Source organism: Rattus norvegicus, chromosome 1, assembly GCF_021556685.1.
Source record: "Rattus norvegicus strain SHRSP/BbbUtx chromosome 1, alternate assembly SHRSP_T2T, whole genome shotgun sequence".
Lineage (NCBI taxonomy): Eukaryota > Metazoa > Chordata > Mammalia > Rodentia > Muridae > Rattus > Rattus norvegicus.
In genome coordinates, this window is record NC_141534.1 from 218691119 (window position 1) to 218713253 (window position 22135).

The 22135-nt window shown below is 50.7% G+C and overlaps 3 protein-coding genes across 7 annotated transcripts; 2 read left to right on the top strand and 1 right to left on the bottom strand.

Moving 5' to 3' along the window:
• The first annotated feature begins 1620 nt into the window (after window positions 1–1620).
• Window positions 1621–8168, top strand: B3gat3 (beta-1,3-glucuronyltransferase 3). Of its 3 annotated transcripts, none has more exons than NM_001128184.1 (5): window positions 1621–1880; window positions 2969–3143; window positions 6467–6827; window positions 7010–7300; window positions 7651–8137. In NM_001128184.1, exons 1-5 carry the CDS (start codon window positions 1799–1801, stop codon window positions 7747–7749), a joined length of 1008 nt encoding a protein of 335 aa, NP_001121656.1. In that variant the 5' UTR covers window positions 1621–1798; the 3' UTR covers window positions 7750–8137. The 3 variants fall into 3 exon arrangements, 2 of the variants coding, with proteins under 2 accessions (NP_001121656.1, XP_087404966.1); XR_015619677.1 differs by having other exon boundaries at window positions 1761–1880; window positions 7155–7300; window positions 7651–8168; XM_087548840.1 differs by having other exon boundaries at window positions 1761–1880; window positions 6467–6651; window positions 7155–7300; window positions 7651–8168.
• Window positions 8169–8289: 121 nt separating this feature from the next.
• Rom1 (retinal outer segment membrane protein 1) lies at window positions 8290–10298 on the bottom strand. Its single transcript, NM_001009690.1, has 3 exons — window positions 9493–10298; window positions 8878–9124; window positions 8290–8784 (listed from the first exon to the last, which is right to left on the bottom strand). The coding sequence occupies exons 1-3, from the start codon at window positions 10080–10082 to the stop codon at window positions 8566–8568; spliced, it is 1056 nt and encodes a 351-aa protein (NP_001009690.1). The 5' UTR covers window positions 10083–10298; the 3' UTR covers window positions 8290–8565.
• Window positions 10299–10593: 295 nt separating this feature from the next.
• Eml3 (EMAP like 3) lies at window positions 10594–22030 on the top strand. Of its 3 annotated transcripts, none has more exons than XM_087552768.1 (22): window positions 10594–10858; window positions 11691–11862; window positions 11936–12196; window positions 12281–12394; window positions 13834–13901; window positions 14052–14175; window positions 14401–14571; window positions 14739–14808; window positions 14895–15005; window positions 15538–15633; window positions 17065–17220; window positions 17363–17504; window positions 17867–18018; window positions 18098–18223; window positions 18300–18431; window positions 18989–19056; window positions 19593–19681; window positions 19809–19906; window positions 20042–20129; window positions 21041–21139; window positions 21371–21501; window positions 21585–22030. In XM_087552768.1, exons 1-22 carry the CDS (start codon window positions 10837–10839, stop codon window positions 21786–21788), a joined length of 2694 nt encoding a protein of 897 aa, XP_087408894.1. In that variant the 5' UTR covers window positions 10594–10836; the 3' UTR covers window positions 21789–22030. The 3 variants fall into 3 exon arrangements, with proteins under 3 accessions (XP_087408894.1, XP_087408944.1, NP_001388696.1); XM_087552818.1 differs by having other exon boundaries at window positions 11939–12196; window positions 13787–13901; NM_001401767.1 differs by having other exon boundaries at window positions 11939–12196.
• Window positions 22031–22135: the final 105 nt, after the last annotated feature.

Sequence of the window (22135 nt, forward strand, 5' to 3'; positions counted from 1 at the left end):
CAATGGTACTGTAATTGAGCATCCAGAATATGGAGAAGTAATTCAGCTACAGGGTGACCAGCGCAAGAACATATGCCAGTTCCTGATAGAGATTGGACTGGCTAAGGATGATCAGCTGAAGGTTCATGGGTTTTAAGTGCTTGTGGCTCTCTGAAGCTTAAGTGAGGATTTTCTTGCAATGAGTAGAACTTCCCTTCTGTCCCTTGTCACAAGTTTAAAAACCTCACAGCTTGTATAATGTAATCATTTGGGGTCCGCTTTTAACTTGGACTAGTGTAACTCCTTCATGCAATAAACTGAAAAGAGCCCAAAAAAAAAAAAATTGCCCTATAGTAATGACATAATTTTAGCCTAAAATTGGAAGGCTGGTGAGATGGTTCAGCAGTTAGAGCACCAAGCCTGGGTTTGGGGATTTAACTCGGTAGAGTGCTTGCCTAGCAAGCGCAAGGCCCTGGGTTCAGTCCTCAACTCCGGGAAAAAAAAAAAAGTTTTAGGGTTAAGAGCACAGACTGCTCTTCAGAGGTCATGAGTTCAAATCCCAGCAACCACATGGTGGCTCACAACCATCTGTAACGAGATCCGATGCCCTCTTCTGGTGTGTCAGAAGACAGTGACAATGTACTCGTCATATATAAAATGAATAAATAAAAAATCTTTAGAGTGGGGTTGGGGATTTAGCTCAGTGGTAGAGCGCTTGCCTAGCAAGTGCAAGGTCCTGGGTTCGGTCCCCAGCTCCGAAAAAAGAAAAGGAAAAAAAAAAGAAAAAAAAATCTTTAGAGCACCAAGCCTGAGGTTCCAACTTTGAAACCCAAAAGTCCTCCGATCCTCATGAACATATGTAACTTTTCTCCAAATTTTTCTTAAACACTTTAGTCTCCCTTGTAGTCCACCACCCACCAGAGGTAGTGGAAAAGAAAAGCTATACGGGAGAAATGGACCTGTTTAGAAAGGGTTTTTTTGGAGCAGCTCTTGTCTGTTGTCTGGAAATCAACAGTTAAGTTCACAGCCGCTGGGTCCACTGAGACATTTCATGGATCTATCAGCAGTCCAGCTCAGAGTAGGGATAGCAAACAAATCAGCAATGGGCACGACCTATCGCAGAGACAGCCAGAACTCAGTTTCAGCACAAATCAACAGGAGGGCCAGCAGGAATGCCACTAGAAAACATTTACAACCCCTAACAGCAAAATTACAGTTATGAAGTAGCAACAAAAAGTGTTTTATGGTGGGGAGGGAGGACGCCAAAACATGAGGAGCTGTACTAAAAGGCCTCGGTATTAGCAAGATTGAGAATCACTGGAATAGACTTAGCTAAACTAGTCTGGCATCTGGTGGGCTCCACATTCCACTCATTGGCTGAACAAGTAATGAACAACAGTTTCTTTAAGCAGCGCTGAGTGTTGAGGCTGAAGGATGGATGGGTGCGTCTAGAAAACTCAGTGATAAGGTTGTGGCTTGTTCTCAATTTGGAGCTTCAAGGTGGATATAGAGTTAGGCCTCACATGTCCCACTCTTCTGATAGCCGGCCACGACCGCATGACCGAGCGGATATAGCGTCAAGGCCTTGGATGGCCTACTAGGAGGCGGGGCCGGAAGCTGCCTGTGGGAGGGACGCCACTAGCCGGAAGTGGTCCTTGGTGTCGCTCAGAGTCCGGTGTTCCCAGGAACTATTAAGGGAGCCTGGGGAAGGCGGGGCGCGGGCGGGGCGGCCGGGGCGGGGCCGGCGGGAGGGCCGAGGGCCGGACGGACCTGTCCCTGCCGGTCCCCGGTGGACCCCGCCTGCCCCGGCGGCACGGCCATGAAGCTGAAGCTGAAAAACGTGTTTCTTGCCTACTTCCTGGTGTCGATCGCCGGCCTCCTCTACGCTCTGGTGCAGCTCGGTGAGCGGGGCGGGGCGGGGTGAGGAGGGCTGGCCCGAGGCGCTGGGGATGAGACCCTCTGACAGCTGCTTCCCGCTTGGCCCTCGGACAGCCCTCGGTGGCCCCACGTTTAGAACTCTCCGTAGTCTGCAACTCCGCGAATGCCGACCAAGCCCCAAATGACCCCACTGCCGCTGCCGAGCAACCTATTTTCCACTCCTTCCCTTGCTCTGCCTCTCAAACAGGCTTGCTGATAGGTTTTTGAGAACCCCCAGTTCATTGTCCCCTCCAGCTCTTGACCTGCTGTGTCCACCACCCCCACCCCCAGGCCATCTATTTCTTGTCTTTCTGGTTTTGGCGCAGATGTCACATCAGGATTTCCCTGACCACCTTAGCTTTTAATTCCTTAGTGGCCCATATCGCAGTTTGTAATGACTTTATTAGTGTCTGCTTCTTCCGCCAAAGTAAATGCTCCATGAAAGTAGGGACTGTTACCCCACCCCCTCCTTTTTATTCAATAAATGTTTCTCATGCGATGGAATCAGTGAACTTACAGACAAGTCAGTGGTCATGTGACCGTGGAGCAGATTCAATCCAGCCTTTTATGCAGGAGCTTAGTAAATGCTTCTCTGGTAGTGCCATACATGAGTGCCTCAGGCAGTTGTGATTATGTTCTATTACTGTGATAAGTTCTATTACTTATGTCTGGAAGGTAAAATTAGGGTCAGAAGGTAGAAAAGATAGAAGGGCTGACAGATCGTCCCAATGAACAAGTTAAAATAGCGGCAGGGCTGTGGATGTGGCACAGTGGTAGAGCACTCACAAGTGTAAGGCCCTGGGTTGGAGCCTCAGCAAAGGAAAATAGAGTGGCAGATGGAACTGATTAGACGGGAAGAGTTGAATGTAGCACACCATTTGGAAAACAGGCCAGTGGGTTAAGGGTCAGTCAGCTTGGGGCCATATAGCAAGACCTATCTTAAAAAAAACAAGACTCAAGGGAATTTCTGTATTGGCTAGGAGTTAAAAAGAATGGGCCCTGGGTTTTTGAACTACTTACTGTCCTGTGGTTCTTGACACTCCCTCTCCCTGTTGATGCCTCCTGGTACCAGGCCAACCTTGTGACTGCCTCCCTCCACTTCGAGCTGCAGCTGAGCAGCTCCGGCAAAAGGACCTGAGGATATCCCAGCTGCAAGCCGACCTCCGTCGCCCACCCCCTGCCCCAGCCCAGCCCCCAGAACCTGAGGCCCTGCCTACTATCTATGTCATTACCCCCACCTATGCCAGGTACGGCTCTGGTACACTCAGGAGTTCTGTGTTGAACAAGAAGACGGTTAATGATAATTTGGGGAGGCACTGAACTAGAGGGTGATGCTTAAACAAGAGTTTGCCAAATGTTATGAGAAGTGATCCGTACCTTTATTCAGATTTGTGGGAATATGTTTTTTTCCCTATAAAAATAGGCAAAGGATTATTAAGAAGTAGATTACTGAGTTACTGCTAAACTTTAAGGTATGACAATAATGTGTGAGAGAAAATTTGAGTTTGCCAATGAATGAACTCTTCTTAGGAATCTCTTGGTTAGAAAGTTCTAACACTTTGGTTAGATCCAGATATCTGTAATCTGACATCTGTAATCCCAGCACTTGGGAGACTGGGGGCTACTGTTCGCACCCATCCTAGACGATGCAGTAAGACTGTCTCAAAACTAACAATTATACAAACAGAAAATACCCAACAACAAAACAAACAAACAAAAATTTCTGATTACATTTAGAAAGCAGGGGTAAGCAGATTTGGTGGAATAGTATTTACTTAGCATTCACTAGTTTGGGATCTGCAGCCAAAAAGTCCTGCTTGTTAACACATGCCTTCAATATACCTTCCTGGACTCATACACTTACACACACCACCAACTCCTTAAATGTAAACCAATGTAAACCATGAGGAAACCCAAAGGAGGCAAACCACATACTCTCAGTGCTTTCTTTAAACCATTTGGGCAGAACATTTGAAAATTGACTATATAGCTGGGCATAGACTATGTGCATCTTTAATCCCAACCCTGAGGAAGCAGTGGCCGAAGGATCTCCAGGTCAGCCTGGTCTAGGTAGGGAGTTCCAGGCCAACCAGAGCTCCACAGGGAGATTCTGGTTCAAGAGAAAGAGACAAATAACTTTCTCATTTGGAGAATGACCGGGATTTCCTCTAAAACTCCTCTCCAGAAGCCTTACCACAGAAAGAAAAGAACCTGGCCTTGTAGTGTTTCATTTTTAATTTTTATTACTTAATTTTGTTGTTTTTCAAGAGGGGGTTTTTCTTTGTAACCCTGGTTGCCCTGGAGCTCAGTAGACTAAGCAGATTCCCCTGCCTGTGTCTCCCAAATGACAGGATTAAAGGTGTGTGTTCACTACTGTGCCCAGCCTCCTAATCCAGCTTTATTCCTGAGTAAACTTGAGACTTGAGCCATCCCCTAGAGTGTTTTACTTGATAAATTGTATTGCCAGTCATAGCATGCTGACTCATGCCTCATAATGTCCAGTACTGAGGGGCCGGAAGAGGGATTGGTACAAAATGAGGTTCTGTCATTATTTTTATTTTTTGATGCAAGGTAGCACTGTGTAGCCATGGCTGGCCTGGGGCTTGCTCAGTAGATCAGACTCAAACACCTCTCTGCCTCTGCCTTCCAAGATTAAAGGCATACCCAACAAACCAGCCCATTTGTCTTTAAAAACGAATTAGTTAAAATAAATTAGAATTTGTTACTTTGTTTACTTCTTTACTTTTTGTTTTGTTTATGTTTTTGCCTGAGGATTATGTATGTGCACTGAAAGTGTGCAGACACCAACAAAGGCCAGAAGAGGGAAGTGAATTCCCTGAACTAGAGTTGCAGGCGGTTGTGAGATGAGAAAGGTATTGGGAATAAAACACTGGGGTTGGGGATTTAGCTCAGTGGTAGAGCGCTTAAGGCCCTGGGTTCGGTCCCCAGCTCCGGAAAAAAAAAAGAAAAGAAAAGGGAATAAAACACTGGTCCTCTACAAGACCATTAAGTTCTCTTAACCATTTCTCCAGCTCTCGTTTTTCCTTTTTTCCTTCTTTTAATTTCCTTCCTCCCTTCCTTCCTTCTTTCCTTCCTTCCTTTCTTTTTTTAATTTGAAGTAAGGTCTCACACTGGCTGGCTGGTAGTTTACTGTGTAGACCATGCTAGTCTGCTAGTCTACACTCACAAAGATCTGTCTACTTCTGCTTCCTGAATGCTGGGACTAAAAGTGTGTGCCACCAGGACCAGGTCATCTCATTTTCCTAAAATATATCTTTGTCTGGGAGGTGTAACTTGGTGGCAGAGTGCTTGTATAGCATGTACAAAACCTTGGGTTCAATCCCTAAAACTGAATAATATTGTAGCTAGACACGATGACAAACTTGTAAGTATCAACACTCAAATTGAGCCCTGAAAATTGTTTAGTTTGAGGCTAGCCTGAGCTACAGTATGAGACTGTCTCAAAAAGCCAATAATAGAACTGTTACAAAATATTCACTATTTTTTTTATTAGTTTGTTACTGGGGATTGAACTGCATACCGGCTAGCAAACATGTTATCATTGAGCTACATTTCCAGTCCATATTAATTAAATTAATTAATTAATTAATTTTGGTTTTCCGAGACAGGGTTTCTCTGTGTAGCCTTCTGGCTATTCTGGAACTCTCTCTATAGACCAGGGTGGCCTCAAACTCAGAGGTCCATCAGCTTCTGTCTTTTTAGTGCTAGGATTAAAGGCGTGGGCCACAAGCACCTGGCCTATTTATTTACTTTTTTGACACAGCATCTATGTAATGTCTTGGCTCTCTTAGAACTTGCTATGTAGACCAAAGTGGCCTCAAACTCCACAGAGAGGTCAGTCTACCTCTGTCTCCCCAAATGCTGGGATTAAAGGTGTGTGCAGCTGTGCCCTTCTTTCTAATCCAGTTTTATTCCCGAGTCAATGAGGCTCAGATTAAGCCATTTCTCAAAGTATTTCACTTGATAAAAATGGATGTGGTAGCATAACAGCATTGGGAGGCAGAGGCAGAGGCAGAGACAGAAGGGGCAGGAATTCAAGACCATCATTAGCATATGAGTTTGAGCCAGCTTAGCTACTCGAGACCCTGTGTCAAAAAACAACTTACAAAATGATTCAAACCCAGATCCATATGATCCCATGTCATTTGTCCTACAGTCTTGCCCCAGCCTGAGTCCTGGTTAAGGAAGTTATGACCATGGACTGGAAAGATGGGGCAGGTGAATATCTGCCTGAAATTGATTGACACTCAAGGGAGAGGGAGGTAACTTGGCAGTATCTCAATGCTTGTTTGAATACCTGAAATCCTGGGCTCCATCCTAAGTAACACACACACACACACACACACACACACACACACACACACACACACACAGAGAGAGAGAGAGAGAGAGAGAGAGAGAGAGAGAGAGAGAGAGAGAGAGAGAGAGAGGGCGCGAGCGCTAGGGGAATTGCCAGAGAACATGCTAACGGTGACCAGGAGCAGCTGTCATTCTCAGTGTAGAGGACCAGGATTACCTGGCCCCTTCCTTCCTGCATCTCCCACTGCAGGCTAGTACAGAAGGCAGAGCTGGTTCGGCTGTCCCAGACCCTGAGCTTGGTGCCCCGTCTACACTGGCTGCTGGTGGAGGATGCTGAGAGCCCTACCCCGCTGGTCTCGGGGCTGTTGGCTGCCTCTGGTCTCCTCTTCACACACCTGGCTGTCCTTACCCCCAAGGCTCAGCGGCTTAGGGAAGGTGAGCCAGGCTGGGTCCGGCCCCGAGGAGTAGAACAGCGCAACAAAGCCCTGGACTGGCTCAGAGGAAAAGGGGGTGCTGTAGGGGGAGAGAAGGACTCACCACCACCAGGCACCCAAGGAGTCGTGTATTTTGCTGACGATGATAACACCTACAGCCGGGAGCTCTTTAAGGAGGTGAGCCCTGGGATGAAGATGGAGAAAGAGCCAGGAGGGACCAGTGTCCTTCTTTCTCTTGCTTACCGTGTTGATGTGGGCTGGTGCGGGAAGATGGGGAACAGTAGGGAAGGGGTGTCAGTAAACAAAGTAGTTCTTTTCCTTGGACCTCCCCTCTCTGTTTCTTCTCTCCTCTCCATCAGATGCGTTGGACTCGTGGTGTCTCAGTGTGGCCTGTGGGGCTGGTGGGCGGCCTGCGATTTGAGGGCCCTCGGGTACAGGATGGCCGTGTTGTGGGTTTCCACACAGCATGGGAACCCAACAGGCCCTTTCCCCTGGACATGGCAGGATTTGCAGTTTCCCTGCCCTTGCTGCTGGCTAAGCCTAATGCCCAGTTTGATGCTACTGCACCCCGGGGCCACCTGGAAAGTAGTCTCCTGAGCCATCTTGTAGATCCCAAGGACCTGGAGCCCCGGGCTGCCAACTGTACTCAGGTAAGAGGCTGGAGGAACACTCCAGGGGAGCAGCTAACAGAAGGGGGAATGTGTGTTGGAGCCAGGAGAAACCCTCCACATATCTCACCAACTTTGCTTTCAAAGGCTACTGAGAGTCAGGGTATGGCTCCTGCATTTCATCATACAGACTTCTGTGAACCCATGTGTGCATCAGACAGACAAGGAACAAAGTCCCATTTTAGAGACAGTAAAGTTCCCCCAGCACAATATGTCATACATTGTATACCAACTCTGAATGTAGAAGAGGTGGGGTGGGGGGAAATCGGTTTTAGATCACATACCCGAGGCCCTGGTTATGGCTGGTTTTAACCCTAGACCTTCCTTCACAGGTACTGGTGTGGCATACCCGGACAGAGAAACCGAAGATGAAGCAGGAGGAACAGCTACAGCGACAGGGCCAGGGGTCAGACCCAGCTATTGAGGTGTGATGGCAATCTCACCCTGACTTCTACCTTATTTTAGGCACATACCTTGTGGGACTGGGCTCCAGGCCAGCCCAGGATGTGGCTTTTTTTTTTTTTAAGACCTGATCCCTCAGAACCAGAGGCAGCCCCTCCAACCACAGGGTGTGGCCCAGTTGCTTCTCTGCCTTCTTCCAGCCTGCCATGTGGCACTGCCCACAGGCTGGGGACAAGCAGCTTCTGTAGTGAGCCAGGTCAGCCCCATCTGGGGTGGAGCAGGACAGATGGACTCAGGAGGGAGGGTAACTTATTGGGGACAAGCATGCAGTGGGGGGCTAGAGGAGCTGGGCTGGACCCTCCCCACCTGAGCATGCTGATCCCCTTCCTACCTCTAGAATAAAGAATCTCAACCCAGAGGGGCTTCATGGTTCCCCTCACTTGGCAAACCTGCTTGCTGCTCTCTGATCTCAAGAGACCGGGTGCCTGTTCCTACACAGGACAGGCTGGGCTCCTCCTCTGCACAGTCCTTCCTGCCCCCTTCCCCTTGACAAGAGAGAGAGCAGTGACTTCTGTCCACAAACTTTATTGTAGAGTCTGAATACTAGAAAGAGTCTTCAGTCCGTTGGCTGTCACTTCCCTCTCACCCTCATCTCTTCTCAGCCTTGGTGGTTTTGACCGCAATGGCTGGGCTTCAGGACACTGGACCTTGTCACAGTCCAGCTCTGATTGCTCTAACTCCTGTAATCCCAGGAACCACTCTTTCCCTGAGCCTGAGTAAAGGATTCTGAGTTCTCCATATTTGTCCATCTTTCCCCTTCCCACCCCGACGACCCCTTCAGGTTTCTAGGCCTCAGCTAGAACTTCCTTGGGAGGTTCCTCATCTGGTGGGGCCTCCTCAGGTGCTGGCTTGTGGGCAAGCCCTCCCTGTAGCCATGCAGTTTGCAGTATGTCTTTCAGCCCACCAGGCAAAAGATAGCCCTGGGTCTCTCCTTCCCCATCAATGACTCCTCCAAGGCCTTCCAGCGCTGTCTGCAAATACCGCAAACCAAGGAGCACAAGAACCTGTAAGGAGAAGCAAGTAGAAAGGGTGATTGTCAGTGGATTTGGGGCCACAGGGCTGAAAGTAGAAGGAGTCAGGGCCCTTGTCTGACTGACCTGCAGCAATAAGGTGACAGCCAGAATACTTCCCAGTGTGCCGGACAAACCCTGCAGGTGCCCCACGAGCACTTCGTGGCACCCTTGGGCCCACAGGTTTAGGTTGGGCTGCCGAGGATCGAAGAGTGGATGGGCATAGGGGTCTGAGAGCTGGCTTTGCAGGCAGGGCCGGGGTGAGTGGGGGTTACAACAGGAGAAGGGCACTCCATCAATCAGATATAAACCTTCCACGTTGCTCTGGATCCGGCTGCAGAGACATAGATAAGATAGTTAGGTGGCCGCAGATAGAGGCCTAGCGGAGCATCTGAGAGCAGGGGCAGTTGAGAAAAATGATTATGAAACATTTACTGAGTGCTGCATAATTCATTTATCCCCACAACTCTGTACGATAGGAGCCTGTCTAGAAGATAAAGACAGGTATAGTAATCGCCATCTTACAGATGAGGAATGGGCCCACAGTGGTTTGGCCACATGCCCTGGGCTGATAAATAGAATTAGAAGCCATTTCCTCAGCCACTGTGCTCTTTATTGCATGGCTGGGTAAGAATTTCAAGGCAAAGGAGGGAGTCTAAGGGGGAGGAGAAGAAAGAAAAAAGAGGTAAATCAATCACTTACTCAACCACATCTTGGTCATTGGGGTCCAGGTAACGGCTGCTGACCCACTGAACACCAAACCAATCCTTGTAGCCATGGCGCCCACAGCAATGGTACCTCAGCTGCAATTCATCCATCAGTCGTTTGGCCTGACAGTGTCCAGGCACCTCTGTATCCTTGTAGTGAGCCAAGGCAGCCTGCAGGCCCTCTTCCAGTCCCTGGTGGAGACTTACAGGCAAGGCCAGGGCTAGCCCCAGACCAAGGGTCAGCAGCCCCCCACCTGCAGCAGTGCCAACCACTAGCAGTGGAGTCAGGACCCCTCGCCAGGGAGGGTATTGAGCTGCATCCAGGCTCGCCCGGCTGGCTCCTGCACCTCCTAGCCCTGTGCCTAATGCCACTGCTCCTGCCGCCAGGGCAGTCTGGGGCAGGGCAGGGAATGAACAAGAGGGAGCCAGGAAGGTGCCAAGGTGCCACAGCTGTACCAGGAGGTGCCCACTACAGAGGAGGGTGAGGCCACCGGCTAGTGCCAGTAGCCAGGAGAGGAGCCAGGTCCCCTGTGCCAAACGGATACGGGGTTGGAGGGGCAGCACCACGGGCAGCACCGGCGCCATCTCCCATCTCTGCCCAAGGGAGTGAGGAGCCGTCGGGGCTTGGGGTTGGCTAGAGCAGGCAGGATGCTGAGTCAGCCCAGCCTGGCTTCAACAGGGCTAATGCCAACCTGACCCCAATACCCTGGACATCCTTCCACTCCAGCCTTAATAACCCTCTGCCAGCCCCGATTCAGGATGCTTCTTAGCCTTGCCCTTTAGGAAAGGCCCCGCCCCCAGGCTGAAAGCCCATTTCGTGACCCCGCCCTGCCCTTTCGCGGAAGTGAGAGTTTGGTACACTGGGCTCGAGGCTTAGAGACCCAGATCTCAGGCCCTTCGTCCCCTCCCAGGTCCTCTGGGAGCCTGGGGGCCGGAAGCCGGGCTAGATCCCGGCGGGGTGAAGGGTCAGCCCTGTGTCCCCGCCTCAGGCCAGAGCCTCGGGTCCCGGACAGGGAAGGGTTACCTGGCGGCCCGCCCCCTCCTCCGGCCCGCCCCCCTCCCGCGCTTGCTGGCGACTCCGGTCCCGCGCCTGTTTGTGCTGCGGCGCAGTGGCTCTGGACGGCCCCGTCACTGCACCCCGGGAGCCCACCCGGGGAGAGTAAGAGGCCCAGCTCCACAGCGCCCCCTCCAATTCCTGTCCCCACGCTCGACGGCGCCCCCGAGGGGTGGCACTGCTCCTCTCCGCGCGCGCCCTGGTGCTTCCTTCCCCTCTCCTTAGCCATGGTCCCCCCGGCTTAGACGCCTCCGACGCCGCTGCTCGGAGCAACGCGGGGGCCGGATGGACGGAACTGCGGGGCCCGGTGAGTACGGGGCGGGGCGGGCGGCGTGGCCTGGATTCCCTGAGTGCCAGCCCGACGGGCACTGCCAGTGCTGGACCACTGTCTAGTGGCGTGCACGCGTGCTCCTGCGCCCCGGGGGCTCTGAGCATCCTCCTCAGTTCTTCAGGTTGTCCAATTCTAGTTCCTGGGAACCCGTTCCTGTCATTTTGGACTTCTTAATGCCATTCTACTCCTCGGTTCTCTGTGCCTCTCTTAGTTTCCTTGACCAATGTGTCACACTGGGCCTCTTCCCCGGGAATTCCAGGTCTTTATTTCTGACTTCCACGGTTACCTTGGGATGTACACTGTAACAGCTCTTCACTGATACTCTCTACACTCGCCAGATTGTGTTCCTTACACCTCTCAGTCTGACTTTACTGTCCAGTTCACTTTCTTGTGTCTCTACCTTCTTGGCTGTGATTGCATTTGGTAGAGACTTGCGCTTGCTGGTGGGGTGAGAGAACTGTGGTTCCTTACCAGTATTGCTCCTGTCTCTCTCTCCTGTCTCTCTCTCCGGCTCCCACATACCTCGGCAGTATTCCATGTTTCCCCCCTGGTACTCCATGATACTTTGTCTTTGCGGAGGCCGAGACAGCAGCAGGAAGAGAGTTTTGTCAGGCTCATTGCCTGTCCTGCTAGGAGGCCCTAGATCCTCTACCATCTCCGTCCATCTCCTCTCTGGATGAGCTTTCAAGCTTTAGACTGCTCGAGAGGGTTAGCTCTATTGAATAGTCGGGTTGTAGCGTTAGGTGGGAGGACAGAACCATCCTCCAGGTAGTGGCACTTTTCTGAGTGCGTCTTTCCCCTTTCCCAGGTGAGGGCCCTGCTCATGAGACCCTGCAGACCCTGAGCCAGCGGCTTCGGGTGCAGGAAGAAGAGATGGAACTGGTAAAGGCAGCCTTGGCAGAAGCCCTTCGCCTGCTGCGGCTGCACGGCCCCACCACAACCTTGCAGGGCTCCGGCATATCAGCTCCAACAAGGAACAGGTACACAAGCCAGCACACTCACTCTTCCTTCCCGGGAACTTTGGGGCATCAGGTTAATTTGCTGTCTCCCCAGCAGCATTACAGTCCCCCCAGGACTGCCACCTACGTGCAGCCCTTCCTTGGTGAGCCGAGGCACGCAAACAGAGGGAGGATTGGAGATGGAGCCAATCTCTGGACCGCCTGGCCTGAGCAATGGGCCTCCAGCTCTTCAGGGGGGCAGTGAAGAGCCTAGCGGGACCCAGTCTGAAGGAGGGTGCAGCAGCAGCAGTGGGGCAGGCTCCCCTGGACCCCCAGGAATCCTCAGGCCTGTGCAGCCCCTGCAGCGTTCTGACACGTAGGTGTCCTGTGATTGCAGCTTTTGGGTGAAACGTCTGGGAAGCAGGCTTGATTTCTCACTTTTTTCATTCTGCTCCACCAGGCCCCGAAGAAATTCCTCCTCCTCCTCCTCCCCCTCAGAGCGGCCCAGGCAGAAACTCTCCAGGAAGGCAGCTTCCTCAGCCAACCTGCTATTGCGGTCAGGGAGCACAGAGAGGTGGGTAAGCCTTCTCTTCCCCGTCAAACTTGCTGTACCCCAGGCTTGACTTCTTGACTTTCTCCATTCCTGGGTGGGGTGGGTGACCTCATTACCCAACAGGAAGAAAGAAACAAAGCTTTCCTTGGGACTCCTGCAGTGTTCTGGGGCCTGTGCTAAAACTCTCCTCCAAGTCATTAAGGCCCTGTAACATCTTCGGTGAATGGATGGTCTCTTGTGCACAGGTGAAGCAGGCTCGGAGAGGGCAATCGGTTGCCTGAGGTCAGAGAGTCAAGCTCTGAAGCTAATTTTTCCTGATTCTAGTTCAGCTGACGTTTTCTTTCTTTCTTTTTTTTTTTAAAGATTTATTTATTTATTATATATAAGTACACTGTAGCTGTCTTCAGACGCCCAGAAGAGGGCATCAGATCCCATTACAGATGGTTGTGAGCCACCATGTGGTTGCTGGGGTTTGAACTCAGGACCTCTGGAAGAGCAGGCAGTGCCCTTAACCACTGAGCCATCTCTCCAGCCCTCAGCTGACGTTTTCGTATCACAACATACCTTTCAAAATTCTTGGAGCTAAAAGCTCTGATGACATTTTATTTGTTTAGTGGAGACAGGGTCTAGGCCTGAGTTGGCCTAGAGTTCACTTTGTAGCCCAGGCTGACCTAAAAGGCATGCAAGTCCTTTCTTGGCCTCCAGAGTGCTGGGAAGATACCTGGCAGCTCTCTTCCACAGATGGCTATCCCCAGGGCTTCAGCCCATCCCCATTCCCTACAAAGCCCTGCTCTGCCTACTCCTGTATCCTAAGGACATCCTAGTGCCAGGAAGCCTGCTGGTATCACTGTCTTAGTGGACCTGAAGGTCCACTCCAGACTTGTTCTTTCTCAACTTCTACTCCGTTTTCTAAAGAGCTATTGTCAGCTTTTCATCCGGTGACAGTGACCTCTGGAATTCAATTGTCATTTTCCTTTTGGGAGATTTTGCCTACCTCCCAGCTTCCTGAAAGGCAGGGCTGGTCTATATTCTGGCCCCATTTCACAAATATGGAAATAAGAAGTTGGTAGAGGCCTGGAAAAAAGGGCATGGGCTATAGTTTTACAGTTCTCTTCACTTACCTTTATGTTGGCTTCTCTTTCTTTTTTCCTTTTCTTTTCTTTTCTTTTTTTTTTTTTTTTTCAGAGCTGGGGACCGAACCCAGGGCCTTGCTCTTTTTTCCTTTTCTTCCTCCATTTCTCTCCCTCTCTCATTTCTTCCCTCCCTCCCTCCTTCTCTCTCTCTCTCTCTCTCTCTCTCTCTCTCTCTCTCTTTCTTTCTTTCTTTCAACTAAAAGTCCCCATCTCTTTATAGCCCACACCAACAGGCTGACTGGGAGGAACCTCCTGCAGTACATTGTCCCTTCCCTCTCAGGTCTTGACACTTGATCCTGGTCTTATACTTTTACCTCTTCTCAATAGCCGGGGCAACAAAGACCCCCTGTCCAGTCCTGGGGGTCCCGGATCTCGGAGGAGCAATTATAACTTAGGTACGTAATGAATGGCAGAAGGAAGAACTTGCATGACGGAATTAGAGTTCGGCCTCCAACCCTAGGAGCTTCTTCGGGGAAATCTGTCAGGTATCGTGGGCTTGTTGCTCTGGCCCTCGGGGAGGCTTACTTCTCTGCTTTTCTGTGTAGAAGGCATTTCCGTAAAGATGTTCCTTCGTGGCCGTCCCATCACCATGTACATTCCGTCTGGCATTCGAAGCCTTGAGGAGCTGCCCAGTGGCCCACCCTCGGAGACCCTGAGCCTTGACTGGGTGTATCCTATTCTGTTCCATGGGCAGTACTGCTTCCCACAATGGGTCCCCCTTCCTTCTTTACAGTTTCTTTCTGTGTGTGTGGGGGACAAGGACTCCTGTGAATCATCCCCTACCATCCCAATGGGGATGGTAATGCCAAGTGGGAGCTTCACCATTTTCTTGGTCCATTCTTAGTCTTCCTATCCTTGGTCTGGCCCTTTCCTTGACCACGATTCCCAACACAGTTATGGGTATAGGGGTCGTGACTCTCGCTCTAATCTATTTGTGCTGCGCTCTGGGGAGGTGGTCTACTTTATTGCCTGTGTAGTGGTGCTGTACCGACCTGGGGGAGGCCCAGGGGGTCCTGGAGGTGGCGGCCAGAGACACTACCGGGGTCATACAGACTGCGTTCGATGGTGAGGGTTTGGAGTCTGGGGCTGGTAGGCTTGACAAGGAGAGGGTATGGCTACGGGTGGAAGGGTAGAAGGTTAGAAGTTGCCTTGCTGCTTCTTAAGCAGGGAAAACATGTCTTGGGTGGTCTTGAGAGAGACACCTTTCCTAGAGTTCTCCTCCCCTTACTTAGCCTTGCTGTTCACCCCGATGGTGTCCGTGTAGCCTCAGGACAGACAGCTGGAGTGGACAAGGATGGAAAGGTAATGTCAACACAGAATATTGAACAAATAGGATGAGATAACAGGTCAATTTTTCTTCACAGTTCTGACCCCTTCTCTTCTACTAGCCCCTGCAGCCCGTGGTTCATATCTGGGACTCAGAGACACTTCAAAAACTGCAGGAGATTGGACTGGGTGCCTTTGAGCGTGGCGTGGGGGCCTTGGCTTTTTCAGCAGCGGTGAGCTGGGCTCAAAGCTTCGAGATCTCTATTTTTTTGTTTGTTTGTTGTTGTTGTTGTTTGTGAGACAGGGTTCCTCTATGTGTAGTTCTGGCTGTCCCAGAGGTCAGTTTGTACACCAGGCTGGCCTTGAAATCAGAGATCCACTTGCCTCTGCCTCCCAAGTTCTGGGATTAAAAATGTGTGCCACCACACATGGCTGCTTGTGTTTTGAGACAGGGTCTCATGTACCTTCAGCTGGCCTCTCTAACTCAGTATGTAGACGAAGGTGGTTTTGAACTCTTGATCCTTCCGTCTCTACCCACCAGTTCTTATAGGTTTGTGCCCCCATATTTAGGTAGACCCTTATTCTTGCTCAGAACACCACTCTTTGATTTTACCAGGAAGCCTGGAGAAGGTCTGGTGTTCTGGGCTCACACAGCCAGTTCTCCTGAGGGAGACCAGTCAACTTCTTTTGCCTTTCCAACCTGTGATAGAATCTCGGTCTAATGTCCAGACCTCTGGAACTCACAGTGCTGGGTCTCATCCTCAGGATCAAGGTGCTTTTCTTTGTGTGGTGGATGATTCCAACGAGCACATGCTGTCTGTGTGGGACTGTAGCCGGGGAGTGAAGCTGGCTGAGATCAAGGTGAGGAGCCTAGGTGGCTTGATGGTTTCTGAATCTGGGGTAGGGTGGGAGTGGTGGAATACAGACAGTCCCAGGTTTACTTACATATATACGTACACTTTCTTACTCAGGCAAACTCAGTTCTCTCAGCTTTTGTTTCTCCATCTGTGCATTGGGAGCTACAGAAGTTCTAGTGGGGACTACAGTTTTTTGTTTGTTTGTTTTTGTTTTGTTTTTCTTTTTTCTTTTTTCGTCTTTTCGAAGCTGGGGACCGAACCCAGGACCTTGTGCTTGCTAGGCAAGCGCTCTACCACTGAGCTAAATCCCCAACCCCGGGACTACAGTTTTTTAGGGGATCAGCTTTTTCCCCCCTTGCAGTGTTGAGGGTCAAACCAGGGCCTTAAATATGCCAGGTAAGGCATTCTACTATTGCTCTCTACCTTCAGCCATCAATGAGAGCCTTGGAGGAAGAATTACCTTGGGGTCTCAGGACTTTTCAGACCAGCTGTTAGGAAGCAGATTGAGTTACAGAGTAGACTTTCGAGGCACAAGCCTATAATCCCAGCTCCTCCGGAGACTGAGCAGAAGGAAAGAAGGCTGAGGATGTAGCCCAATAGTATGTGTTCACAGCACACACAAGGCCCTAAACTCAATCTCAATATGGCAAATGGAAAAGGATGGGCGTAGGTGTGCACGCCTTTAATCCCAGCACTCAGGAGGCAGAGGCAGGTGGAGCTCTGTGAGTTCAAGGTCAACCTGGTCTACGGAGCAAGTGTGTTCCAAGATAGCCAGGGATACAGAGAAGCCCTGTCTCAGAAAAACAAAAACAAACAATTGAGGAGCCGAGCCCTGGGTGCAGTGGTTCATGACTATGGTTCCGGCACCTGAAAAGCTGGCGCAGGATGAATACTGAGAGTTCTAGGCAGGATGGGCTATACAGTAAGCTGTCTCAACAAAGAACAGCAAATCAAAACCCGAAAAAAGTCACTTGTGCTGGTGCATAACTATGAATTTAGCACTTGGGGAGTGGAGGCAGGAGAATCAGAAGTTCAAAGTTCATCCTCAGCTGGCTACATTGGCAGCTCTAGGACAACCAGAGGTATATGAACCAGTCACAAGGAGCAAACCTAAGCAGGGTGTGGGGGTGCACACCTTTAATCCTACCACTTGAGGCAGAGGCACGTGGATCTCTGATTTTGAGACCAGCCTGGTCTACAAAGTGAATTCCAGGACAGCCAGGATCACACAGAGAAACCCTGTTTCAAAGAAAGAAAGAAAGAAAGAAAGAAAGAAAGAAAGAAAGAAAGAAAGAAAGAGAGAAAGAAAGAGAGAAAGAAGGAAAGAAAGGGAGAAAGGAAGAAAGAAAGAGAAAGGAAGGAAAGAAAGAAAGGCATCAAAGACAATGGTGTTCAGGACTTAGGGTGGCTGAATCAAGTGTCTTCCTTTCTTCAGAGTACAAATGACTCAGTCCTCGCTGTTGGCTTCAGCCCTCGTGACAGCAGCTGTATTGTCACCAGTGGAAAATCTCATGTCCACTTTTGGAACTGGAGTGGTGGAACAGGGGTTCCTGGGAATGGGATCCTCGCCCGGAAGCAGGGTGTTTTTGGGGTGAGGTGTGGATGGCTGGGGCAGTGGAGAGGGAAGTGGGCTGAGTACTGCAGACTCAAATGCGCCCCAGCACCCCCACCTGTCCTATGAAATCTGTAGATTCTATAATTGTCCTATGATACCTGTTCTTTGCCCTCTCCAGAAATACAAGAAACCCAAGTTTATCCCTTGCTTTGTGTTCCTCCCTGATGGAAACATCCTCACTGGGGACTCCGAGGGGAACATTCTTACCTGGGGTCGAAGTGTCTCTGATTCCAAGACCCCAGGCAGGGGTGGGGCCAAAGGTACGTGGTTAGGGCTAGCATTTAGGATGTTTGTATCTCAGAAAGTCTGTGGGAACAGAGCAGAGGGTTTCCTTTTACCTTGAGAACTAATGAACTCCCTGGGGGGCTGGTCTAGAAAGGTGGGAGCCCATAACAGTAAAGGAGAGAGGCCAGGAATTTGAGTTTGTTAAAATCTCAGGCTCAAAGCTCAGGTCAAAGATTTTTCATTTTTGCCTCTGTTGCTATAAACTGAAAGTCATGAGGCTTAGAGAGTTCTGTGGGTGCTCAGTAGCTGGAATTATTCTGCATTGCGATGCTCTAAGCTGTTCCTTTCCCTACTGACTGGACTCTGCGAGCATGACTTACCTGGACTTTACCAACAGAGACCTACACAATCGTGGCCCAGGCCCATGCTCACGAGGGGTCCATCTTTGCCCTGTGTCTCCGACGGGATGGGACAGTGCTGAGTGGTGGTGGGCGGGACCGACGGCTGGTACAGTGGGGGCCAGGGTTGGTGGCCCTCCAGGAAGCTGAGGTGAGAGGGGCTGGGGTCAAGGAAGGGATGGGGAGAGGAATGGCCAGTATGCTTTTGACGTTCTGTTATTACTCTGTAGATTCCAGAACACTTTGGAGCTGTGAGGGCCATTGCTGAAGGGCTTGGCTCTGAGCTGCTGGTGGGAACCACCAAGAATGCATTACTGAGGGGAGATCTGGCTCAGGGCTTCTCTCCTGTTATCCAGGTTTGGAAGCCAAAAGCCAGGGGAAGTAGGGAAGGGAGTTTGGGGGAAGAGCAGCAGTAACTATGTTCTGTTGCAGGGCCACACTGATGAGCTCTGGGGGCTGTGTACGCATCCCTTCCAGAACCGCTTCCTCACCTGTGGCCATGACCGGCAGCTCTGCCTGTGGGATGGGGAAGGCCATGCACTGGCCTGGAGCATGGACCTGAAGGTGGAGTCCTTAGTCTATCGTGCTACACCTGCTCTGACTCCCTAACATTGCCTTTCCTTCTGTGCCTGGGACAACCGACTGTATGGTTACAGGCTGTTCAGATATGAATTCTGTATAGACTGGGAAAAGCGACACCTGGGCACTGCCGCTGCCTCAGGCCTCATTTTGGTTCAGCAGCTAAATAGTTCATCTGTAGCACGGCTAGGTGTTTTCAGTGTCTTCCCCTTCCTAGGCTCTATCTCTGGTTGAGGTTTCTAAGATGACAAAGTGTCCACCCAGACAACTTCTCTTACTGGAAAGCCATCTTCTTTCATTAACCTTTATCTTTAATTAACATTTACTACATACATATCAGTTTTGACTGTGACCCAGGCCCTTTCCTTCCCTAACCCCCCTGACCACTGTCCTTTGAATCATGTCTCTAGTGTTTCCTGCTCTACTCTCATGTGTTCTCCTACTGCCCTCCCCCCCTCCCCCCCAATCCCTTGAAGCCTGTCTCCTTATCTCACAGGCCCCTTAGAAATACAATTTCTTGAATTCACCTTCTTTTTCCCCAGGAGACGGGTTTATGTGCTGACTTCCACCCAAGTGGGGCAGTTGTGGTCGTAGGACTGAACACAGGGAGGTGAGAGAATACCAGATCTCCTGTGAAGAAAAGTGGGGAAGTCTAGGAAGGATTCTTGTGAACAGGGGAAGGGACAAGAGATGACCAAGGCAAACTAAAGGGTTGAGCCACACCTTTTCATGTTCTGGTGCTTCTCTGAGCCCAGGTCTCCCCTCCCCTGTTGTCACCAAGTCTTCCTCACCTATACTCTTCAGTCTGGCAGGGAGCAAAAATGGGGTGGCAGCCCAGGATGGGGAAGCAGTGGGACTGGGAGGGGTGGATGTGGGCGGGCAAACAGGGAAGTGACAGGCTTACTGACTCCACAAGGTTTCTGTGGTTGGCCTGGTCTGCAGTTTCTGACTTCTTTCCCAGGAGGCATCGGAAACCCCTCAGCTCTTATAGGCCCTTAGCCTCTTCCCATTCCCCAGCCTAAGGATGCAGTGGTGGACACCACAGCCTTTTTGATGTTCTTTGTCTCCTCGCTGAGTCTTTGCTCAAAGCCTTCCTGGGGTGGGCTCACATCCTGCCCTCTTGCTTCCTTCCCTTCTCCCTTTCAGGTGGTTGGTTTTGGACACAGAGACTAGAGAGATTGTGTCTGACGTCACTGATGGCAATGAACAGCTCTCAGTTGTCCGGTATAGCCCAGGTGGGAGCCATCCTTCCCCCCTACCCCCCGGGCCTGGGTCCTGCTCTGGCAGCCCAGGTGGGAGCCATCCCACCCCGGGCCTGGGTCCTGCTTTGGCTCTTCTTTGTCTGAATACATCTCTTTGTAGATGGGTTGTACCTGGCTATCGGCTCCCATGACAACATGATCTACATCTATAGTGTTTCCAGTTGTGGCACAAAGTCCAGCCGCTTTGGCAGATGTATGGTAAGGATGCTGGGGTGGAAGGTGGGATTTGTTAACTGGGGGCACGGTAACAGGGGTTTGATGGCATTAAGGGCGGCTTGTCTGGGGATGGGAGATGGTAGCCATCTTGTCAAATGCTTGACTCTTGTTCCCCAGGGGCACTCCAGTTTTATCACTCACCTTGACTGGTCCAAGGATGGGAATTTCATCATGTCCAATTCTGGGGATTATGAGATTCTTTACTGTGAGTGGCAGGGAGATGGGGATAATTTAAATTTTTTTTTCATCAGGCTGGTTTAGAATTCTTTATGTGGTCCATGCTGTTTTTGCATTTGTCATCCTCCTAATTATGCCTCCTAAGAGATTATGTGGGGGCCGACAGGAGGCTTCTAGTCAGGAGGGATGATGGTATTGGAGGAACATTAAGCAGAGGGGCTAATGTGGAGGGAAATGGAATTGGAATTGTACACATAGGAACAATCCAGTAAGTAGGTAAACTACACTTTCACACTGTCTCTTTTCCAACAAGAACTCAAGGGAGTTGAAAAATGGACCAGGCATTGTGGTGCATGCCTTTAATTCCTGAACTTGAGAGGCAGAGGTAGGTGGCTAGATTTCTGTGAGTTCAAGGCCAGCCTGATCTACATAGTGAGTTCCAGGCCAGCCAAGGCTACATAGGAAGACTGTGCCTCAAAATACAACATTAAGGAAAAAGAATGATGCACTAAGAAGACTTTGCTTTGGGATAGCTTCTTAGGGCAAGTGTATGGGGATGGGGTACTTTATTTAAGAAGGAGAAGCTGATGAGAAACTGTCAGTACTTTATCCAGAGTTTGAGGCAGGAATGGAAAGTTCCAGGGATGCCTAGGCTAGCTTCTCTGTTTCTGAGACAGGGTTCCCTCTGTCACCTGGCTGTCCTGGAACTCACTTTGTAGACAAGAGTGGCTCTCAACTCAGAGATTGGTCTGCCTCTCTAGTACTCAGATTAAAGGCATGTACCACTATGCAGGGCTAGCTCAAAGCCAAACCAAATCAAACAGCTTCAGTGTGAACTTAGGAAGCACACAATGGGGGTCATAATGGACACTGTACCTATGATCAGTTCACATTCTCTGAGGGAAGAGTGACAGCTGAGTAGGGACAATTTCCACCTAGGGGATGTGGCTGGAGGCTGCAAGCTGCTAAGGAATCGCTACGAAAGCAGAGACCGTGAGTGGGCCACCTATACCTGTGTGCTGGGCTTCCACGTCTATGGTGAGCCAGAATCCGGATCCCTTTAGGAGGGCTGGGGAAACAAGGAGGAACCCATTCCGGGCTCAGAATACTGGGTGTGTGCCACCCTCTGGGTGGGGGTCATGGCGGCAAATCCAGGTCAGGCGGCCCCTTGGGACTGGAAGGATTGTCTGGATCACACAGTGGCAACCTGAAAACACTGCAGCTCTAGGTTGTGGGTAGCAGCCTGGCTCAGGCTACCTGTTGTGTTAGGTGTGTGGCCTGATGGCTCTGACGGGACAGACATCAACTCCCTTTGCCGCTCCCACAATGAACGGGTGGTGGCCGTGGCAGACGACTTCTGCAAAGTACACCTCTTTCAGTACCCATGCGCTCGAGCCAAGGTGAGGCCTCGGGACCACTGGGCCCAGGAGGGTAGGTTTGGGACCCTGCCATTGCTGCAACTGTTTCTTTTTTTCTCATCTAGGCTCCAAGTCGTATGTACTCAGGCCATGGCAGCCATGTGACTAGTGTCCGGTTCACACACGACGACTCATTCCTTGTCTCCTTAGGTGGCAAGGATGCTAGCATCTTTCAGTGGCGAGTGCTGGGGGCAGGGAGCTCTGGACCCGCTCCTGCCACGCCATCTAGAACTCCCTCTCTGTCCCCTGCCTCCTCCCTGGACGTGTGATTGATGCCGGAAGGTCTTGTCCTTCTGGTACTGTGGTCTGGCCCCACCCTGGCCAAAACCCCTAGGACCAAGGACAGTCTTTTCCTGGGCTGGCTTTTTCTTTGACTTAATACATTCCCAATTGCGCATTTTCCTGGAGGGGTGAACCACCCCATTGCACACAATAACAGACTTGCTGGTTGAGCCGGGCAATTCAACTCTGACACTCTGCCCGGTGAGGGGCAATAAAAAGAAAAAAGTCACTGCCTGGTACTTCTGTGCGGCGGGTCCCTCAGGGGCCCAGTTGTGTTAGAATGAAAGAAAAAAGTGCAGGGCGGGAAGAGAAAAGGGAGCTCAGACCAAATATG

Excerpts from the sequence above, each read along its gene's own strand:
- Eml3 (XM_087552768.1), top strand. The coding sequence starts at position 10,837 with ATGGACGGAACTGCGGGGCCCG. Across the intron at positions 15,006-15,537 it reads CCTTGGCTTTTTCAGCAGCG|GATCAAGGTGCTTTTCTTTG; the intron begins GTGAGCTGGGCT and ends TCTCATCCTCAG. Across the intron at positions 17,221-17,362 it reads GGAAGCAGGGTGTTTTTGGG|AAATACAAGAAACCCAAGTT; the intron begins GTGAGGTGTGGA and ends TGCCCTCTCCAG.
- Rom1 (NM_001009690.1), bottom strand. The coding sequence starts at position 10,082 with ATGGCGCCGGTGCTGCCCGTGGTGCTGCCCCTCCAACCCCGTATCCGT. Across the intron at positions 9,125-9,492 it reads AATGACCAAGATGTGGTTGA|CCGGATCCAGAGCAACGTGG; the intron begins GTAAGTGATTGA and ends ATGTCTCTGCAG. Across the intron at positions 8,785-8,877 it reads CTGTCACCTTATTGCTGCAG|GTTCTTGTGCTCCTTGGTTT; the intron begins GTCAGTCAGACA and ends TTCTCCTTACAG.
- B3gat3 (NM_001128184.1), top strand. The coding sequence starts at position 1,799 with ATGAAGCTGAAGCTGAAAAACGTGTTTCTTGCCTACTTCCTGGTGTCG. Across the intron at positions 1,881-2,968 it reads CTACGCTCTGGTGCAGCTCG|GCCAACCTTGTGACTGCCTC; the intron begins GTGAGCGGGGCG and ends TCCTGGTACCAG. Across the intron at positions 7,301-7,650 it reads GGGCTGCCAACTGTACTCAG|GTACTGGTGTGGCATACCCG; the intron begins GTAAGAGGCTGG and ends CTTCCTTCACAG.